Raw genomic sequence first — 19,951 nt, 5'->3', positions numbered from 1 at the left:
TATATATATATATATGGTACATGCTTTGTGTATATTAATTTAAAAGCTCTACATTTATGAATAAAATCGAAGATACTATTTTAGTTTGTATCTTAGTTTTGGAAAGCTATTGATCATTAAAGTGTATATTTATACATTCTGTTAAATGATATATTGTAAGCTCTTTATAAGTATATCACCTGTCAATACAAAGTACGTGCATGTGTAAACTTGGAAGAAACCTATCAGCTTGCAGTCTCTGATCGTCAGGTTTCATTATTTTTGGCAGCTCTCACCATTGTAGAAGATGGATACAAATAAATAAATAAAACTTTTGAAATAGACTAAAAATTTTTCTTTAAAATAAATCTAATAAGTAGATTCATTCTCATATCCCGAGCCAAAAATTTGAACAAAAATAGACTTGAATGTAATAATTTGAATTAATATTCAAAAAAATTCGCTCAAGCTGTCATCCGAGACCAACTCTCTATACCCTGCATAAAGTCGAGTAAGAAGCTCAAGCCCATGCAGGGTGCATGCTTATACTGAGCGTGCTATAACTCTTAACTTATTAGACATGTATCCTAGCACTTCTATGAGTTTGAGTTCGAGAGTGCATCCCGAGCCTAACATACTTAGTATATATTGCATCTAAATCTATTTTTTGTTTCTAATAGGCTCTAACCTAACACTCACTAGAGATTGTTCTAGGATTCCACATGAATCTCTTTGTATTTTATATTGATACAATATATATTATTTTCAATAGAATATAACTTAAAATATTATAAATATGAAATAATGCTTTATCCTTTTCTATCCACAAAATAATAAGATTTATGAGCTATAGATATATCATAAATTCATTAAGTTAAAGGTTCACAATCTCTTTATTCTTCACTATATATATATTTTTAAAATATCATTTTCTAGAATATTATTATAATTTTTTTATTATAAATTTACTAATTTTGATATCGAAGAATATCTACGTTTATCAAAAAAAACTTTTTAAAAATACTAGTTATCAATCACCTAGCTTTTTAGATATCACTTGCTATCCGTTAACAACTCTTTAAATTTTTTATATCAATTTATTATATATCTTTACTTTAAAAAATATATTAAATTATTTAAAATAAAAAAAATAATTAACTAATTATCTAATTTATCAGTTTTACAGTGACTATAAAATGCAGATGCCCTTATAGTTCTGCTATGAGAAGAAGTCCCATTCGGTTAAAACTCCTTGACATTCTCTCTCAAAAGCTTATAGGAAAAACTGCAGCATGAAGCTCGTCTTTCGAAGAAAGAAACCAAGATGTCAAGAGTGCTTTAATGAAGACATAAGCTAGATGTCAAGAGTACTTTAAATGAACACATAAGCTATCTGATTAGCAGTAAGAATAAACCGAGCCTCTAGATCCTCCTCGGCAATTTTTTCACGAAGAAAATAAAAATCAATCTCAACATGGTTAGTTCATACATGAAAGAATGGATTGTGGCTTGATTAAGTTGTGCTTGTAATATCACACCAAAACAGTGGAGATCGCAATAGAGTAACCTTTAATTCTCAAAATAATGACTTCAACCATGTAAGTGCAGCTGTTGCATCATTTAGAGATTAATTTGTACTCTGACCCAGTAGACAAACGAGGTACAGCTCTGTCTCTTACTCGGTAGATGAACTGGCTACAGTTCTTTGCTTTTCTGACTTCCAAGGTACCAAATTATCTTCCAAGAAAACTGCGTATCGTCTTATAGATTTTGTACTCCATGAAAAGGCAAACCTTGCATTGATGACTGAGTTGCAAGGGAGGCAGTCAAACCCCATGTTGTGTTGGACTTTCCAGCCTTTTCAGGGTGAGTACGAGCGTTACAGTTCTGCTAGATGGTGAGGTTATGCTAAGAGCGGAACAGGTAAGATTCGGATTATGTCGTGTTCTCTTGTGAACACGACCCGTCATTTTCGTTAAATCATTGAACTCAAATTCAAATTGAATGATCGTAGTTTAGTGTATCTTAAAAATGGAAACGATATAATTCATTTCTTTATTTCTCTCATTCAATCCAAAACGTTAATTGAACTCAAAACCAAATACGAAATTTGAAACATGATTGTTTATATTTCTTTAAGAGCATAAGAAGATCCAAGCCCGGTGAATCTGCTTCTCACGTTGCTGGATGTGTCTTATAAAAATGGGTTCATAGAAATTTAACTAGCTCTGCCGCTTAATCCAATTAAGATCTTGAGAATTGTAAAATTTTATTCCCTAAAATATTGTTGTGTTGATTCTGTATGAGAATTAATCATTTTCTTTTGGGAGCAGGACTATTTTGTATGCTCATGAAAGAGCTCAGAAGTAGGAGTTCCAGGATAAACATTAAATTTCCAGCTTACAGCATCATATACATGGGAATTCACTATTCATCTTTGCCTCTGCCCCTGTTCAGATTGCTTTCTATAACCCCACCAAGATAACATTAATCCACTTAAGAAGACTATGATAATTGATAAGAGATGAAATTTCTAGTTTGAGTTCCATCATTAATCTCAAAAACCTAAAATATAAAATAATATGCAACCTTCAAAAATTGTTTAGAAAAAAGAAAAAGAGTATAAACAGAACATTCTTTCTTAACAAAAACCGACTCCATTACTGGACGAGACTCGCCGAAGGGAATATTGAGAATCCCTAACCCAACTAATAGAAACAAATAAAATCCGGTATCTCTTGTTCATGATAAACAGGTACACTGGGTAGATAATTTGGAGGATTCTCTGCGGAAGAAGTTGCTCTGAAATGAGAGGTCTCGTGATTTCCTTGAGAATTGATGTTCGCGTCTTCCTCAAAAATCTCCCATTTGTCTGTTACTATTGTCTTCAATCTACTGTTTGGTTCTTTCTCTTCAACAATGGCAACATCTTCTTTCACCACTATTGCTTTAATATCATCCTCATCATTAACATTTTTGTAACTTTTCGCTTCAGGAACTCCGTTGATTATACGCTCAAGATCTTTGATATCTGCTTCGGGGATCTGTGTGACTTTAGGAACTTCCAATGCGTTGAAGACACCGAAGTTCCTGCAAAATTCAAAATATAGAGCAAGGTCCTCACCTTGAACTTTTGCCTTTTGAAGAATCTTAAAAGCCATGGTAGCTTCAAGTTTCCCAGCTGAATATATCCCCATGAGAACCCTCGCAATCCCTTTGCATATCCTGCCGTAAACATCGAATATTTCAATGATCACACAATCCATGGCCTCTGTAATTAGAACCTCTTTCATGTTATCTGCCATTGGCTTAATTTGGAGCAACATGTCAAGCAAAGATTGCCAGTTTCTCAACTTTACAAGCTCCTGCACCATTGGTTCTTCTGTCTGATTCTGCTGTACGTAAAACAAGGCAGATCTTTGGTCTAAAAACGAGAAATAAGAGCGAATAAAGGTGTTGAAGCCCCACATTTTTGCTTGTTTTGAGTGTCCATCAGTGAAGTTTGATAGATCAAATGGCAACCTTCCGATCCTTTGTACGGCTGGGGTCTTACAACAGAAAACACCATGCATTAGCATCAACCCCTTTATGGCCACAACCCAGCTCCTTGTCTTCTCCATCCTTGCAGTGAGAGCCCATATCAAGGGCTTCAGGCTCACCGGAGATGTGCGTATCCATGTAAAGACTCTCTGGGCATTCCTGTAATCTACGTAGCTCTCATCATGACTGGTGGCCTTGATGATTGCAGCCTCGAGATCTGAATTCCGATACCAAGTTTGTCTTGATAGGCTGATGGCTAATAAGCTGTTTTGATCTTTGAGAGCTCCGGCAGCCCTTCTCCACAGCTTCATTTCCTGTTCTATTGTCCCAGCAATCTGTGTACTGAGGGCCTTTCCCTGTTTTAGGTTGTCCCTTGTGGTTCTTCCTTAATTTTCTTTATGATGGGTTGGCTAGCTATTTTGGATCGACAACTGGACTTGTGGGGATGACAAATAGAATATCATTTGCCAAGGCCGGCCAGCCTAAGAGCCTTAGTCAAGTTTATTTTGTAACGTAACGCTGTATGTTACTTGGCTAATTGAGCTGTGGAGAGGAAATTTTGCTGGTGCTTACTGGTTTTCAGAGTTGGTATTTTTGACTTTTTCCTGGTTGTTGCGTCGTTATGGCCATGCATTTTGTCACATACTCTTGACGCCTTTTCCAATCTGGGACAAAGCAGGTCGTGCCAACAAGGAAAGGCTACACGTTCATGTCCTGGAGCCACTTTGCTTTTTATTTCCGTTCCATGCTCTATGATTTTCATCCCCAACAAATTAGTAGTGACCAAACATCTAAATATAATAGTATCTCTTTACATTTTCATGCATCTTTTTTGTTTCCTCGTTGTCCACATTCTCATGAAGGAAAGACTTAAGAGGGTTTTCGTTAATAAAAGATGATATTTGGGCCTAAGTCCAAGCGAGTGCTTGTGTGGATTAGCCCAATGTACGTATCATTATCCGAGCTCCATATTATAGGCTTCGAGGGCCTTCCAAATCAAAGAGTCTCCCACTTCAAATAAATGAAGGAGTTCAACTTGGCTTGGTGGTCAGCTACCTGATTCTCCAAACAATTTGGAGAGAGACAAATCGAAGTCTTGCACTCGTCGATCACTCCTAACTTTCATTTCTATTCTGTAATGCTGCACTGGAATATGCCTTGACAAAGGATTGGTTCTGGTTTGTGATCTTCCTGGTTGTTATTTTCTTGGCACGACTTAAGGCATCTACAAGCAGTGAATAAGCCAATTAGCTTACATAGGAAGATGGCCAGCTGGGGATAAAAATGCAGTCCCCACCAAACCCTGTCTTTAGGTAGAGAGGAGAATACAACATGGCGTAAGGACTAAAGCATTGCACAACATACAGCTTGCCTGCTTTAGAACATATGATGTTTATTACGTTGGAAGAAACAAACGTCTAGTAAAAGTGTATGAATTAAGGCAGGCCGCTATCTCGTGCTTTCCGCTCAGTTAGCTTTTCTTTTGCTTTCACGGTTCATGTAATTTCTTTCAATGAGGATCTATATCTTGGCTCAAGATATCACAGCTCATGTATGCATGTTTCACTTGCATTTCCCATCTTCTGCAAAACCAAGAAAAGCCAAAAAAAGAGGGGTAGATTGTGATATTTTCAACCAAAACTGCCACTGTTCTTCAAAAGCAAGAAAGTGAAAAAAAAGCTCTGTCTCTCGCTCATTGACGCTTTCTCCCGCGGGGGGGGGGGGGGGGGGGGGACAGACATAGTCATATAGGGGCCCAATAAAGGAGGTGAAAGAGGCGAATAAACAAGTAGCAAAATCAAGAAAAGTAGGAAATGGTGGGAATCTTTCATCGTCTTTCACTGTGTATGAGATCCCACATTGCCAATGTCACCCCTCTTCCCTCGGTACTCCTTTTCATGCTCTTCTTCTTTTTCTTTTCTTTCATTTATCTTTACATTCTCGGTCCAAAAACAAACATACACACAAAGCTAGATTTTTTGTGCCTCTGGCATGAGTATATGAACGTTTCTATATGGGTTTGTCATGCGGAGAGGATGATTTTGTAAGTATCTTGATCTCTCCTTTTTTTCTTGCATTACAAATTGAGTAACTGGCAGTTAGTTTCATCACTTATAAGCCATTCTTATGCTTAATACTTCTCGTGATATCTCTACTTTATTAGCACGCATATATAGCTATATCATCAATATGCTCATCCAAGTCAGTTCATTTTTCATTTTCTTAGGAAAAGAATGGAAGTCATGAAGTTCCGTTAATAGTTGATAGCAGAGTGACAAGAGTCAGTGGTGGCTATATGGATTTACAACATCGTCATCATGCAGTTGAGTACGAGGTCGAATTCTGGCCAGTTGAACACCCAATGGAACCACAGGATGAAGATCGTCCCGTCAAATGTCCAATGCCAACCTCTTCTGTTATCAAGGTAAGAATATGTCCACTTTCTTGTCCTGCTACAAGAAAACACTTGTGTAGATGAATGCATTCTGACATAATAAATATCTGCTACATCTTTAAGAATGGAAGGGCGCATGAGGAGAGATTAGAGAAGAGAGCGGACGACCTACTACTACCCGCGGTAATGAACAAGCAAGGCATTGTTGTGGTGGCTGCAGAGCCCCAAGTCCGAGCAGTGCGTAAAAGGCACCATACACTTACCCGCCAGGACCACCGTGTAATAGCACCTGATCTAACAAGGATGGCTTCACTTCCTGCTCTGCCAACTCAGAACGTCACCATTTTTCAAATGCTTCAAGAACTCGACAAATTCGATCAGTATTAAAAAGGTATAAAGAATAAATTAGGAAACCCACATTTCCGCTCCATCTAGCTTTAATAGCTACTTTTCAATCCATTGCTGAGCGGTCAATGAATTCTTCGTGATTTTGTATTTCGGGCCGATAGGGAAAAAAATATCATAGATATGCGGTATAAGAAGCATTCTTATTGTACTATGATTATGATTTTTTATATATTTCTGTAGAATGTGTCTTCCAGCCTAATTGTAGGTTTCCTTCATCATTTCTTTGTTCAGATTTGGATGGGTAATTACCATGACACTCTGCAATACCATTTGTCCTTCTAATGTGTCATCACGAGAGAGAGAGAGAGAGAGAGCCACCGTTTTTGGCATTCAACAGATGTTCCAGGCCATATGACCGGATCCATTCATTACTTAACTAGCTTTTTATGAATCCTTCCATACTCCTCAACCGGGTAAAGGAACTAAATGTAAATTTGCCTCCTCAGTCTTGAAGAATTCTCTGGAGTTGTACCAGGAATAAAACTCGACTTCCAAAGATCATGAGACTGGATGCTGTCTGTTAGCATAGTAGCCTGAGATTTAGAATCTCAGAACATCTATTACGATGGTGTTCAAGTTATCGGTCTATTGGGTACCTTCGCAGTGGACCTCAAAAATCACTACCAATGATAGTTTAGCGATGGTGATATCATCACCTTCAGCTTTATTTATTTGTTTGATCTTTTTTTTAAAGGAAAAATGATCTGATAGTGGAGTCAATTTGACAAACAGCTGCAATCTATGATGGAACGTTTAGAATTGGAAGGAAAGACTTGAGAATATATTAAACAAAGAGATAATCATGAATTCTTTAAAGAGGAAGACAAAAGTTTTGAATTTTGCTTAAATTCATTCAAACTGCAGAAAGGCTTATAAAGGAAAGAATAGAAACCGAATCCTTGATTCTAGCTGATCCCTGATTCTAGCTATGGTAATAGTAAGAATATAAGAAACCGATCCTAGCTTTACATCAACTAATCCTTGATTGTAGCTTGCAGTGATTATTGATTTATACTGTCATGAATCCTGCCGTTGCATGAGTTGATCATGCAATATTGCACGATCATCTACAGAGGAAGCAGCGGTGGCAAGCACACGATATTCAGGCCTCTGTAGATGATCGTGCAACTGCACACTGTTTTCTAGAACTCCAAGAGAGGAGATTTGAACCGAGCATAATGAGATAAGCTGAAGTAGAGCTGCGATTATCCAAATTGCCAACCCAATCCGCGTCTGAGTAACATGTAAGCAGAGGATTAACATTTTTCTGAATTGAGATGCCATGGAAAATTGTATTCTTTAATAGCTTACATGAGGTGGCAGTGTGATTTTTCTTGATACTCCCCTGCAAGAATGGGCTCCCATCGGTGAGACCGATCTTGTGTTTGAGAAAATCTGTGCGCTGCTTGGAGAGTGGTTTGGTAAGCAGGTCTGCAAGTTGATCATTCGTGTCCAACAAGAAAGTTTTTCTGAACAAGGTCCTGAACAAAGTGTAAGTCAATTTGGATGTGCTTCATGCGTGAGTGTTGAACAGGATTAAAGCTGAGATTGGTTGTCCCAAGATTGTCACACAAGAGCAGTGGAGACTAAGGAAGAGAAAACTTGATTTCAGTAAAGAGTGACAGAATCCACATAGACTCAAAAGCAGCGGTGGCAAGCACACGATATTCAGGCCTCTGTAGATGATCGTGCAACTGCACACTGTTTTCTAGAACTCCAAGAGAGGAGATTTGAACCGAGCATAATGAGATAAGCTGAAGTAGAGCTGCGATTATCCAAATTGCCAACCCAATCCGCGTCTGAGTAACATGTAAGCAGAGGATTAACATTTTTCTGAATTGAGATGCCATGGAAAATTGTATTCTTCAGATAATGCAACAACCGTTTGGTGGCAGTCCAGTGAATTGTAGAAGGGCAGCGCATGAACTGTGACAATTTTGTTACTACAAAGGTGATGTCGGGTCGAGTGAGTGAAAGATATTGCAATGCTCCAATTACCTTGTGATATTCAGTAGGATTGACAGCAGCTGAGCCATCATTTAATTTCAGAGAGACCGAAGTTGACAGTGGAGTAGTGACATCTTTTGCTCCATCCATGCAGGTTCTGGCAAGAAGATCCCTGATGTATTTATGCTGAGTGAGGAACAACCCATTCTGCGTGGGAATAACTTCAATACCAAGGAAGAAATGCAAGGGTCCCAAGTCCTTAAAAGAGAACTTCTTGCCAAGCTATTGTATAACACTTGCAGCAAAATGAGAGTTGTTGCTGGTGATAATTAAATCGTCAACATGCACCAGAAAGTAAGCAGTAGTGGACGCAACTTTATAGACAAACAATGAAGAGTCAGACTTGGTATTGACAAAACCAAATTCTAGAATAGCTTGTTTAAGAGCAGTATACCAAGCATGTGGTGCTTGTTTAAGGCCATAGAGTGCCTTCTTAAGACAACAAACAAAATCTGGTGAAGATTGGTCCCGAAAACCAAGAGGCTGCGACATGTATACTTCTTCTGTGAGATGGTCATGGAGAAATGCATTGTTTACGTCTAACTGATGGAGAGGCCATCCATGCATCATAATAACTGATAAAATAGTGCGAATAGTCACTGGTTTTACTACAGGACTAAAAGTCTGAGTATAATCCAAACCGGGTCTTTGATTGAAACCTTTGGCCACTAGTCTGGCTTTAAATCTGTCAATTGAGCCGTCAGCAAGCCTTTTGACCCGAAACACCCACTTGCATCCAATAATGTTGCAGCCTTTGAAAGGTGATACCAAATGTCATGTATCATGGTGCATAAGAGCTGTAAGCTTTGAGGACATTGCAGCACGCCACTAAGGATCAGTTAAGGCATGAGTCACCGATGTAGGTTCCACAGATGAAGGTGATGGATGTTTGGTAACCATGAACAAGCTTTTAGGCTTATAGATGTTGTTCATAGATCGAGTAATCATACAATGGGGATGAGGTTCATCAGTAGGAAGCACCACAGAAGCATGACTAACAATTAAATTTTCAGAGGAAGGTTCAGTTTGAGCAAGAGGACATACCTATGAGGGAACTGACATTGGAGGTGAAGCTACCAAAGATGATGAAGGAGCAGCAGTACCCAGTGCAGAAGCAATTGATTCTGGTGGTCGTGGAGGATATAATAATGGCAGACTTATGGCAACCGGGTGAGAAGAACCGAGAGCACTGGTTGCAGGTTGGGATTTTACAGAAGAACAAGTATCAGTTTGAGCCATAGGAAAGACAGTCTCATCAAAGAGCACATGTTTGGAGTGATATACTTTTCTGCTGAGAAGATCTAGACATAAATAAGCATTTTGGGTTAAAGAGTAACCCACAAAAACACATGACACGACTTTGGTTTGAAGTTTATGTGTATTTTAGGGTCTGGTTAGGGGATAACAGAGACATCCAAATTGCTTTAGTTTCATGTAGTTGGGATTTTGATGGAAAAGCAATTCGAAGGGTGTTTTGTTATTTAGAGTGGAGGTTGGCATATGATTGATCAAGTATGTTGCAGCTTGAAATGCATAAGGCTAGTAGGAAAGAGGTATTTGGGCATCGGTGAGAAGAGTGAGACCTGTTTCAACAAGGTGGCGATGCCGTCTTTCAGATATTCCATTTTGTTGTGGAGTGTGAGGAGCAGTGGTATAATGACCAATGCCATGAACAGATAAATAATTTTTAAGAGCAATGTATTCACCTCCATTGTCAGAATATAGACTTTTGATTTTGATGTTGAACCTGTTTTCCACAAGATTTCAAAATTGAGGAAAGATACTGTGAACACATGATTTATGGGACATAGGATAAAGCCATATATATTTAGTATAGTGGTCAACAAAAATAATGTAGTATTTTGAACCATCAATACCAGTGGCATGAACCGGACCCCAAACATCAGTATAAATGTATTCGAGGGGTGCTGTACTAACAAAACCATGAGATTGAAATGTTTATCGGTGGGCTTTATTATGAGAACACGAGACACAAAGAGATGAATTTTCTTTTGTTTTTCTAACAGGTAAGGAAAAAGTGCGGATAAGATGTTGAGCAATTTTAGAAGATGGATGACCAAGTTGTTTGTGCCATCTATCTGTTATTGTGCGTTTATGAACATAAGCAATAACAGGTTTGGAAGCCATAGTCATTGTTTCCGGCAAAGGGTACACACAATCCTCACATGCACCTTTTAGTAGTGTCGCCCCCGTGATCCGATCCTTCACAAGAAAATAAGAGGGATGAAACTCAAGATAGACATTATTTTGTTTAGTAAAGTGATGAACATAAATTAATTTTTTTTAATTTCAGGAACACATAGAGTGTCTTTCAAATGAAAAATACGGGTGGGGGAGATGAACGATAATGACCTAGTATAAGATACTTGCAAACCTGATCCATCACCAAGCACTACTTCATCTGTACCATCATATTCAGAATGAATAGATAGATTTGAAAGATTGGCGTCATATTTTGAGAGGCTGCCGAATCCACTAGCCATTTCGAATCCTTGCTTTTAGAAGATGCAGCACAATTTGCAGAAAAATCAGATGAATTGCTTTTGGAACATGTTTTAGCTATGTGACCCAACTGATCACATAGCGGACACTTAGGTTTATATTTGCGAAAACTTGAATTGTATGTGCTTCGTTTGGTGCTGTCACGGCTTTTGGTGTAAAAGCGTTGTCCATTATTTCCAGCAGGGAAATGCCTTCGTTGAGTAAAATTTGCTGTTGAAACTAGCAGTTGCATGGTTTGTTGTTCCAACCGACGAAGATTGGTGCAGCTCCTCAAACCGAATGGGATGTTCTCTGGCTCGTATTGGTGCAGCAATTTCCCTAAAATCTGGACCCGGTCCATTTAAAATATAAAGAGTCAGATCATCATCAGTAACAGGATGATCAATCCTGACAAGTTCATCAGCTGTAAGTTTAATCGCCTGGAGGAATTCAGTGACAGTCCTACTGCCACGATGATTGAGGGTGAGATCCTCCTTCAACTGCATCGCACGGGTGCGTGATTTTCCTGCATACAAACATGTTAGTTTGTTCCAAGCTTCATAGGAGGTTTTGCATGAAGCAAGCAGAGGTGTGATGGTGGTGGATGTTGAGGCTAGCAGTGCATGAAGAATCAATTTATCTTGCCGAATCCAGTGAGAGTTTGCAGCTTTAGAGACAATAGAGTTTTCAGTATCAATTACAGGACACTGGAGATCACCAGTAACAAAATCCATGAGATCATAGCTGATAAGTAAGGCTTCAAACTGTGCTCTCCATTGTGGAAAGGTGGAGGTTGTAAGTTTTTCATTAATAGCAGTAGCAGAATTGATAGTGATGATTTGGTTAGGGGCAAAATTTATGGATGCGGAAAAAGACATGGTGAAGGTTTAGGAACGATACTCGTTAAAGATTGAAATGCTCTGATACCATAAAGAGGAAGATAAAAGTTTTGAATTTTGCTTAAATTCATTCAAACTACAGAACGTAATATATATACAAATACAGAGTGCTAAGTATGGAAGGCTTATAAAGGAAAGAATAGAAACTGAATCCCTGATTCTAGCTGATCCCTGATTCTAGCTATGGTAATAGTAAGAATATAAGAAACCGATCCTAGCTTTACATCAACTAATCCTTGATTGTAGCTTGCAGTGATTATTGATTTATACTGTCATGAATCCTACCGTTGCATGAATTGATCATGCAATAATAATTCACGTGAGTTGGCAATGTAATCTTCCTTGATGCTGTCATGAATCCTGCAATAATAGCTTACATGAGTTGGCAGTGTGATTTTCCTTGATATTCTTCAGCTAGCAACACCGAATAATAAATGACATTGAAAAAGCTGTCAGTAGTTGATTTTTGACGCATCATGAAAGCCTTGCTGAATGGAATGAAATTTGCACTATTTTCAAACCAGCTCGCTTAGTAATCATGCGATCTCGCACACACAAACACAAGAAATAAAGGCACAATAAAGGAAGACAAAAGAAATCGTTATATGCAGGATATATTCCCTTTAATCATTGATGGCATGCTGTGAACATTCTACCGCAATCATTATTTCTGCCAGTGTCCCACATTTTACCACAAAGTCTACAATCAACGATACACTCGCCTCAGCTCAGAGGGAAGGATATATTCCATTTTGAGAGAAACATCATATGATCTCATTTATCCCGTGATAAAGCTGAAGATGGGCAAAGCTAGAAGCCTTATCCAGCAAAATCGTGAAGATAACACAAGACAAATAATCATTTTACCCAAATCTTGAAAATTTATTGAATAAACATATCCAAGTGGCATATGATTGATCTCCAGCAATCTCTAGTCTGAAATACTAAAGTACACCATTGACATCTCTTTCGCTGAGTTCCTGAGAGCTTTTAGGGAAGGGGTAAATGATTTGACGCTGATATGTGAACTGGTGGGGTATGTTTTTTCTTATCCGGCAAATTTTTTTCCAGCTTTGGAAAGGTATAATAATACAAATCCCTTTCAACTTGCTAATCCATGCTCCCCTTGACCACAACTCAAAATCTGGAAGAAAAATCTGTCAATCTTTATCCCAGATGCCATAGGTAACGCCCAACTAGTGTGTCAAAGGAGGGTCCAGAGCTATAGATTTCCACAGAGGTGAAACTCACAAAAAATGAGATAATAACTAATTTTAAGTGTTAAGAAAACATCTGATCTTTTCCTCGTACTCTTGCAGTTAAGTTGGGCTAGAATTACAGTTATAAAACAAATGTTCATTCCACAAGTGAGATGCATAGGGCAACAGCCATCCCCAGCACTAGCGAGGTTATGTGAACTGCTGAACTTCTCAGCGTTGACTTGCTATTGTTCATTTCTGCCAGGACCCCAGCAACAGCAATGTACACAAATCCGCCTGCAGTGAATCCCTACAGAAAGCAGAAACCCTTTAAGTACACCTGAAGTTATATTGCAGCAAAAGGAGTATGCATAACCCATCAACGGAACTTAACCTCAATCAAAGATGACTGTCCTGGGTCTTGTCCCCAGAGCAAAGCCTGGAACAAAAGCAGTCATTTTCAGTTAACTTTTTTTCCCGATATTTAAATGTATAAAGGATTAGCATTGACCTTGAAGATAGTACTCACCAACGCAGTTCCTGCTAATGCCACTAATGCTGAGAGGAAGTTGAAAAAAAGGGCTTTAGGTGCACTGAAACCAGATCTTACCAGAATACCAAAATCTCCTATCTGGCAGAAAAGGACACAGACCATTTCCGTAAGAATATTATCCTAAAAATGCAAGTAAAATATAAGGGAGACAATTCACTGGCTCATGTACAACATAAAATTAAGTTTGTGCCACGCTTCTTCAAACTTAAAATAGAAACATAGTTGCATAGGTAGAGCCAATAGCATAGAAGCTATAAGAGACTCACAATTTTCAGTGACTATAACATATATCTACAACGAGCCAAAAATGCATACCTCATCCATAATCAATTTGACACATGAAAACATATTAAAATTGAATTCATCCATTTTGGGGATTCAGCCTTCGCATGCACAAATGACCTACATACCTTCACCTTTACATACCTTGGCTAGTGCGCGAGCATGCGCATGTTAGAGAGAGAGAGAGAGAGAGAGATTGACTAGGAAAGATATTCAACAGATAAATAAGCTTTAACTAGAGAAGATGAAGCATGATAAGAAACAGAGGACTACAGCTTCCCTGATAAACATGACCGAACCAAAATTTAACTCATCAAGAATTGTGAGGTAAAAATAATATTCTGACAATGGATCACTTTCCATAATCATACTTGTGCAATTGAAACTCATTATCCTCTACATTCAAGAAACGATGATTGGGAAAATTAGAACTACGACTTTCCTAAAATGCTTTTGAATAAATATGTTCACTGTGTTATGTGGCTTTCCAGAACCATAGCCTCCACATATTACAATGTGTTTAGCACACAATCTCATGGCTTCCATCCAAGCATCATAATTTAAACAAGAACCCAAAGGCCAACCTGTAATGGGACAAGTTTAGACCATTAGGGCCACAAGGAACCTTGTCTTTTATTATCACAGATCAAGATTTGATATTAAAATTACAAAGATAAAAAAAAAAAAAGGATCCCACAGGATGGAACAAGCAGAAGTCATTAGAAGCTATGTGAAGAGGTTGGTGATAATTCCAAATATCTGATTCGGGTAAGGATTAGCATGAATCCTACCTGCCAGTTTCCCCCATCATTTTCTTTTAGGATCAGTGCAATTTGAGGGGGGAAATCACATTTGTGCACTTCCTTTGGCAAAAATTAAAAACAAAAGGAAAAGGAAAGAAAGAGCAGCAAAACTCAACATAGAGGATGGATTGACTTTAGACATGGAGTAGAAACACAGAGCAAAATAACATCTTCCTGGTTCTTTAAAGAAAGAAAGAAAGACAACTAGTACAAGCCTGAAAAACAGAAACTTATGATTTCAAATTATAAGAAAAGATTAGTTGGAAAGCTAAATACATTAGTGAGAATAAAAGAGAACTCATACCTCTTGAGGAAGCTCATGTGCAAGCAAAAAAAGAGTTCTAGACCATCCACCAACAGATCCATAAAGCAAAAATGCACTTCCAAGAGCCATTCCATCTGTAAAATTGTGCTGCAAAATTGATGCATATTATTTCTAAGCACATAAAAGACCTCCCTTAAGAAAAGCCATGCGAGCAAAAAATAATTTAAACAAATAAGCAGTTTCCCCTCAAGGCCAAGCCTCAAACAAAAACAAAAAAGGAAAGCATACTTACAACACCATCAGAGATGAGATTAAGATAACCAAACACCCGATTTGAAGGTGACTGAGTATGTTCTTTTTCATTCAATGATCTAATATTATTCGCAGAGCCATCTGCAGCATCAACATCTGATTTATCATCCTTGCCCTCCCGCACGGTCTTTCTCTGCAGAATACAAGAACATCATCAAATTTGATGTTCATTTCAACAATCAAACAGAAAATTCATGCACAACACATGACTAGTGACCAATTTTCTAAGATTGCATCATAAAATAGCATCAAGGAAAAAAAAAAAACTGGCATCAATTGTTACTAGAATTCTAAGCACCACATGACCACAAAAACAATCCTGTCTCATTTGTCCATCCTGTAAGCATTTGTACTTTCGCCAATCTCTTTTCCCTGGAAGAATTTTCTGAACCTCTACCAACTCAACTATTGGGTCCAAATTAGGACCACACAGTGGCTATTAACTCTGTCAGAAATCAGGGGAGATCAATGATTAACTGCAAATGCAGAAATAAAAACAGTACGCAATTTCCCAAGATTACCTTCCGAAGTAGAGATTCACTTTGAGTAAAATTAGTATCATTTGAAGAATCATCCAAAACTTCATCAGGCCCTTTCCCATCTCCTTCCTTGGAAGATTTTGACTGTGTCTTATCATGAGCATCACTGTCATCTTTCAGTTTCTTGCTGCTGTTGTGATTGTGATGGTGATGGTGATGGCCATGATTCCAAGCACTAGCTCCAGCAGAATTGTCTTCAACATACCTCACCACCTTCTCTACAAGCAGAAAGAGTACAATACCAGCTGCGATAACCAATACACCACAATAAGAATTCAAGGTACTGTAACCCAATCATAAACATGATAATAAGAATAAAAAAATAAAAAATAAAACCAACAACCATTGAGGTGATCAATTAGTTTGCAAATTTTCATCATGCAAACAACACAGGACTTCAACAAGACATTAGATAGCATAGGCTATCTCACAAAGTTTTCCGTTTTCTGACCAGAGATTATAATAAAAGAACTGGTTTTTATCAATACAAGATAACACATCCCAAATTTTAATAAACATTTTAAAGAGAAAGAAGCTGACTTGAGGAGGATTCTTATGAGAGAATCAGAATCTCATCTACCCTGTAACAGTAATCACCTTGTTTATTCTACTCCACATGCATGTTTAAAGAGTGGTTGATCTCTCTCAGGAGTAATAGCATTTTTAGCACGTATAAAATCAGACGCAAAACAATATTCAAACACAAGTTCAGATCCTTTTGCAGTTAACTCACAAGAACAGAAATAAATATGGTCCCCAAGAGGAGTGATGAGCATAGCTTGGGTATCCTCTGTACATCTAGATGATGGCTCTATCACCTCCTGTTTACTGAACCAGAGCTTATTTCTCCAACGACTTTAAAAGGGGGGTTCTCTTGCATGCCCTTTACATGCTGAAGTAATGAATAAAATGCACACACTACAGTGCTATAGCGCTATCATACAAGAAAACATATACTTTTATCATTATTATGTACCATTTCCCAACACTCCTTGATGGAAGAAACAAAGACCCGCATGCAATTTCACGCATGTGAAGGTGCTTGTGTCTGTTTGTCTATGCTTTCAAACAGAAAGAATAAAGATACCAGTGCAAAGGCATTGTGTTATGCATTTTATTACTTACCCAAAACAGATATTCCAACAGAAAGATCTTTCAAAGAATGTGAGTGTGAGTGGCCATGCTCATCTCCAGCATGAGCATGATGAAAATTGTCTGCATGGTGATCATGAGAGTGGGTGTGTTCGCCACCTGCAAGACATGGTTTATTAATTCATCACAGAACTAACAAAATAACTCCTAGAATCTGAAAAATGCTGCAATGAAATGCCAATTGACTTGTGTAACGCTAAAAAACTTCGAATGTGATTTGGAAGCTGTACCGCCAATACCCGCTCTTGTCCTATACTTTTAAGTGCCTGTCCGCAATCCAATATTTCTGAGAAACAGTACTTAATGCATTCACTTGCACTAAAATCAGTCGCACTAAAATCAGTGCACGGAGCAGAAGGAGTACCCATCTACTGTTGTGCATGGAGCAGAAGGAGTACCCATCTACTGTTGCCAATTCAACAAGAAAAAGGAAATATCGTTGCCAATTAAGAAAAGATAAAAGATTGAATAAAAATATGGAGCAGAGGGAGTACCTCTCTACTTTTGCCAATTCAACAAGAAAAAAGAAAGATCCGGCTCTATAATAACAACAATCAGAAATGCGGTGCAGGAGCTTTAAATTATTTATTTTATTTCTGCTCTGGGATTTTTGTTTTAACAAGAATTCACGTGACTAGCATGGGAAAACATTTGGATAGCTGGGATTAGAAGGTTAGTTTAGGAGTCCAATCGGGGCTTGATATTAGAGGTTTTATTATAAACTCGGTATAAATAATCTGTAAATCAGATTTGCAGCAATTGTATCATTAATTTTCATCAATAAACTTCAGAAACTAGAGGCTTTCTTAAAACCTAAGCTATAACACTTGGTCCCAACTTCTGTCCTACTCGTTTCTAGCCTTAATTCTGCTGCTATATAGCTGTTTTTCTTCCCACCCTACATCAAATGGTCAAATGTTAGACTTATGACTCCTGGCTAAAAAAATAAAATCTCCAGTGTCAAAATGAACTGGAGACGACCTTCCAGTGTAATTTTTTATCATGTAGTTACCTCACATAAGATTAAAAATTGAGTAAATTGTGTGTAAATTAAATGACAGTTATAGGTTGAGAGAATGAATTCATGTGTGCAGCTCCATAATCCACAGACCTAAATCAAGACACGATATGTTCACTCACTGATAAAATGGAAACATAAGGTTCAGTAGAAAATAATCTGGGTACTGTAGTTATAAGCAAGACAGAGGACTGCTAGGCCAGCTCCACTGAGTTACTTCCAAATTGTTTTTTTCATCTCTAGATACTTTAAAGGTAACAAAACTAAAATATATATTGAATACTCAAGTAAACAGAATTCTGAAGGTCACATCACTTCAACGTGACTTCTCTTGATCAAATCTTTGAAGTAGGCTCCTGAAAACAAATAAAGCTAGCTGCATAGCGATGTAATCTTCCTTGCCTGATTTTATGGACTAAGGTGATTTCAAGATATACTATTATAGGTAGCAAACTAAGCACCGTAAAGTAAGACTTGTACTCTCAGTAGCCACTGGATTCCAAAGAGGGTCAAGTAAGTGGCCACCAAATCATTTCTGCAAAGATACTCTAGATCAGGATGGATCAGGCAATACAACCACACCATAAGAAAATGTGGGAAATATAAAGCCAAGCTTTGATTTTTAGGCAGCAGAAATGACATGGAATTCCCATGATGATACGAAAAAAGACGTGGTCTGGGATCTTTACAGTGTTCCAAGTCATCAGTTATAAGTTCATGACTTCCAAGATGCAAGACAAGGTAAAGAAAGGACAGCAGACAATCATGATCATACCAAATGCATGTGGTAATTGATGAAGAAATGCATCCCCTAACATAGCTCCTGCCTGCAAAAATAGTAAAGTTGATCAAAATGAGTCGAACCATATAAGATAGCACTCGAAGAAAGAAATGCATCCATTAACATAAAAATGCATAAACAATTCAATTTTAAAAGTTGTAACAAATGACCAAGAGATATTTAAGGAAGGATATACAAATGAGCAGATCTTCAAAGGATACCACATGTAAATTTACTTTAGTGATGTTTTACTTTTGAAAGCTGCACTAAAAGCAATTCATAAAATGACAGTCAGCAAAAAGTTTCTCATGTCACACAAAAGCAGCAGTAAAACTAATTTTTATGTAACAAAAAACTTGAAATGGCATCTTCTCTGCTTATTCCCGTAACATTACTATCATTTACCAACCAAAGGCCCCATCCCTCCACCGTCAACAAAATGGATTTGATATTACACATAAATAAATAAAAAACTGATTTGCATTAGAGATAAATAAACCATCCATAAAAATAGCCCTTCATGAACAAACTAGTATCAATGATGAGAACAAAGAATAAATAGGAGAACAGGTGAAAATAACAATGAAAATAGATTAGAATCAAACATCAAAGATAAGATAACCAACCATCGAAAAATATATAACTAAAAACAACTAGCATGATTACCACTAAAACAAAGTCAATGATGGAAGCAAATGACAAGTAGCAGCGATAGAAGGGAACAAAATAGCAGATCAACACCATCCAACCACTCAACGGAAACTATGCACTTAATCTATAGACACCAATTCAAGTAAATTTAATAACATGGTTGAAGAATCTCACCCCAAATAAAGCCAACGAATCCACAATTGCCTTGGATGGTTTTCCTTTTACTGCAATAAACAACAGATTTAGTTTCATTCATCAAAATACACTTCTAATAAAGTATAAGGCGTCATTTCTTTTAAAGACGAGAACTGAAGTAAAGAAATGGGTACATCAGTATGAATTGACAATGAAATTACTCACTAAATATGACTGGCAAGAAAATCAGGCAGATAAGGGAAGCCAAGCTCACCAAAAGTGAGCAGCCCAACGCATGTATCCAAAGACCTGGAAAGAGAGAGAGACCTTAGAAACATCCATGCTTTATATTGGACATAGAAAAAAGAGTCAATGTTTAAATTTATTTTCCTTTTGTTGCATTTTCTCAGCTGCCAGACAGCAACGACACTCGCACAATTTCACTAAGCAGCAAAAAAAATAAAGAAAAAATACCTAAACCAGAGAGTTCCAAACCGCGGTGGTGGTGGTGGTGGTGGTCATGGTCATGGT

The 19,951-nt window shown here is 37.7% G+C and overlaps 3 protein-coding genes across 3 annotated transcripts; 1 reads left to right on the top strand and 2 right to left on the bottom strand.

Moving 5' to 3' along the window:
- Positions 1-2,380: 2,380 nt before the first annotated feature.
- On the bottom strand, positions 2,381-4,089 carry LOC105125839 (ENTH/ANTH/VHS superfamily protein). The gene has a single exon (XM_011026486.1). It carries the CDS (start codon positions 3,828-3,830, stop codon positions 2,688-2,690), a length of 1,143 nt encoding a protein of 380 aa, XP_011024788.1. The 5' UTR covers positions 3,831-4,089; the 3' UTR covers positions 2,381-2,687.
- A 1,327-nt stretch (positions 4,090-5,416) lies between these two features.
- Positions 5,417-6,600, top strand: LOC105125831 (uncharacterized). The gene is made up of 3 exons (XM_011026473.1): positions 5,417-5,563; positions 5,747-5,944; positions 6,038-6,600. Exons 1-3 carry the CDS (start codon positions 5,534-5,536, stop codon positions 6,299-6,301), a joined length of 492 nt encoding a protein of 163 aa, XP_011024775.1. The 5' UTR covers positions 5,417-5,533; the 3' UTR covers positions 6,302-6,600.
- Positions 6,601-12,932: 6,332 nt separating this feature from the next.
- On the bottom strand, positions 12,933-19,949 carry IAR1 (ZIP metal ion transporter family; the record flags this gene model as incomplete). The annotated part of the gene is made up of 11 exons (XM_011029819.1): positions 12,933-13,239; positions 13,324-13,368; positions 13,459-13,560; positions 14,872-14,979; positions 15,125-15,277; positions 15,666-15,928; positions 16,809-16,934; positions 18,629-18,680; positions 19,460-19,509; positions 19,646-19,729; positions 19,895-19,949. Coding segments are annotated over 11 exons (1,191 nt in total), but the record flags the coding sequence as incomplete, so codon positions are not given.
- Between the last annotated feature and the right edge of the window lie 2 nt (positions 19,950-19,951).

Source organism: Populus euphratica, unplaced genomic scaffold, assembly GCF_000495115.2.
Source record: "Populus euphratica unplaced genomic scaffold, PopEup_1.0 scaffold1.1, whole genome shotgun sequence".
Taxonomy (NCBI): Eukaryota; Viridiplantae; Streptophyta; class Magnoliopsida; order Malpighiales; family Salicaceae; genus Populus; species Populus euphratica.
Note: the sequence above shows the minus strand (reverse complement) of the source record. Positions and strands in the feature narration are given on the sequence as shown.

Excerpts from the sequence above, each read along its gene's own strand:
- LOC105125831 (XM_011026473.1), top strand. The coding sequence starts at position 5,534 with ATGGGTTTGTCATGCGGAGAGGATGATTTT. Across the intron at positions 5,564-5,746 it reads CATGCGGAGAGGATGATTTT|GAAAAGAATGGAAGTCATGA; the intron begins GTAAGTATCTTG and ends TCATTTTCTTAG. Across the intron at positions 5,945-6,037 it reads CAACCTCTTCTGTTATCAAG|AATGGAAGGGCGCATGAGGA; the intron begins GTAAGAATATGT and ends TACATCTTTAAG.
- LOC105125839 (XM_011026486.1), bottom strand. The coding sequence starts at position 3,830 with ATGAAGCTGTGGAGAAGGGCTGCCGGAGCTCTCAAAGATCAAAACAGC.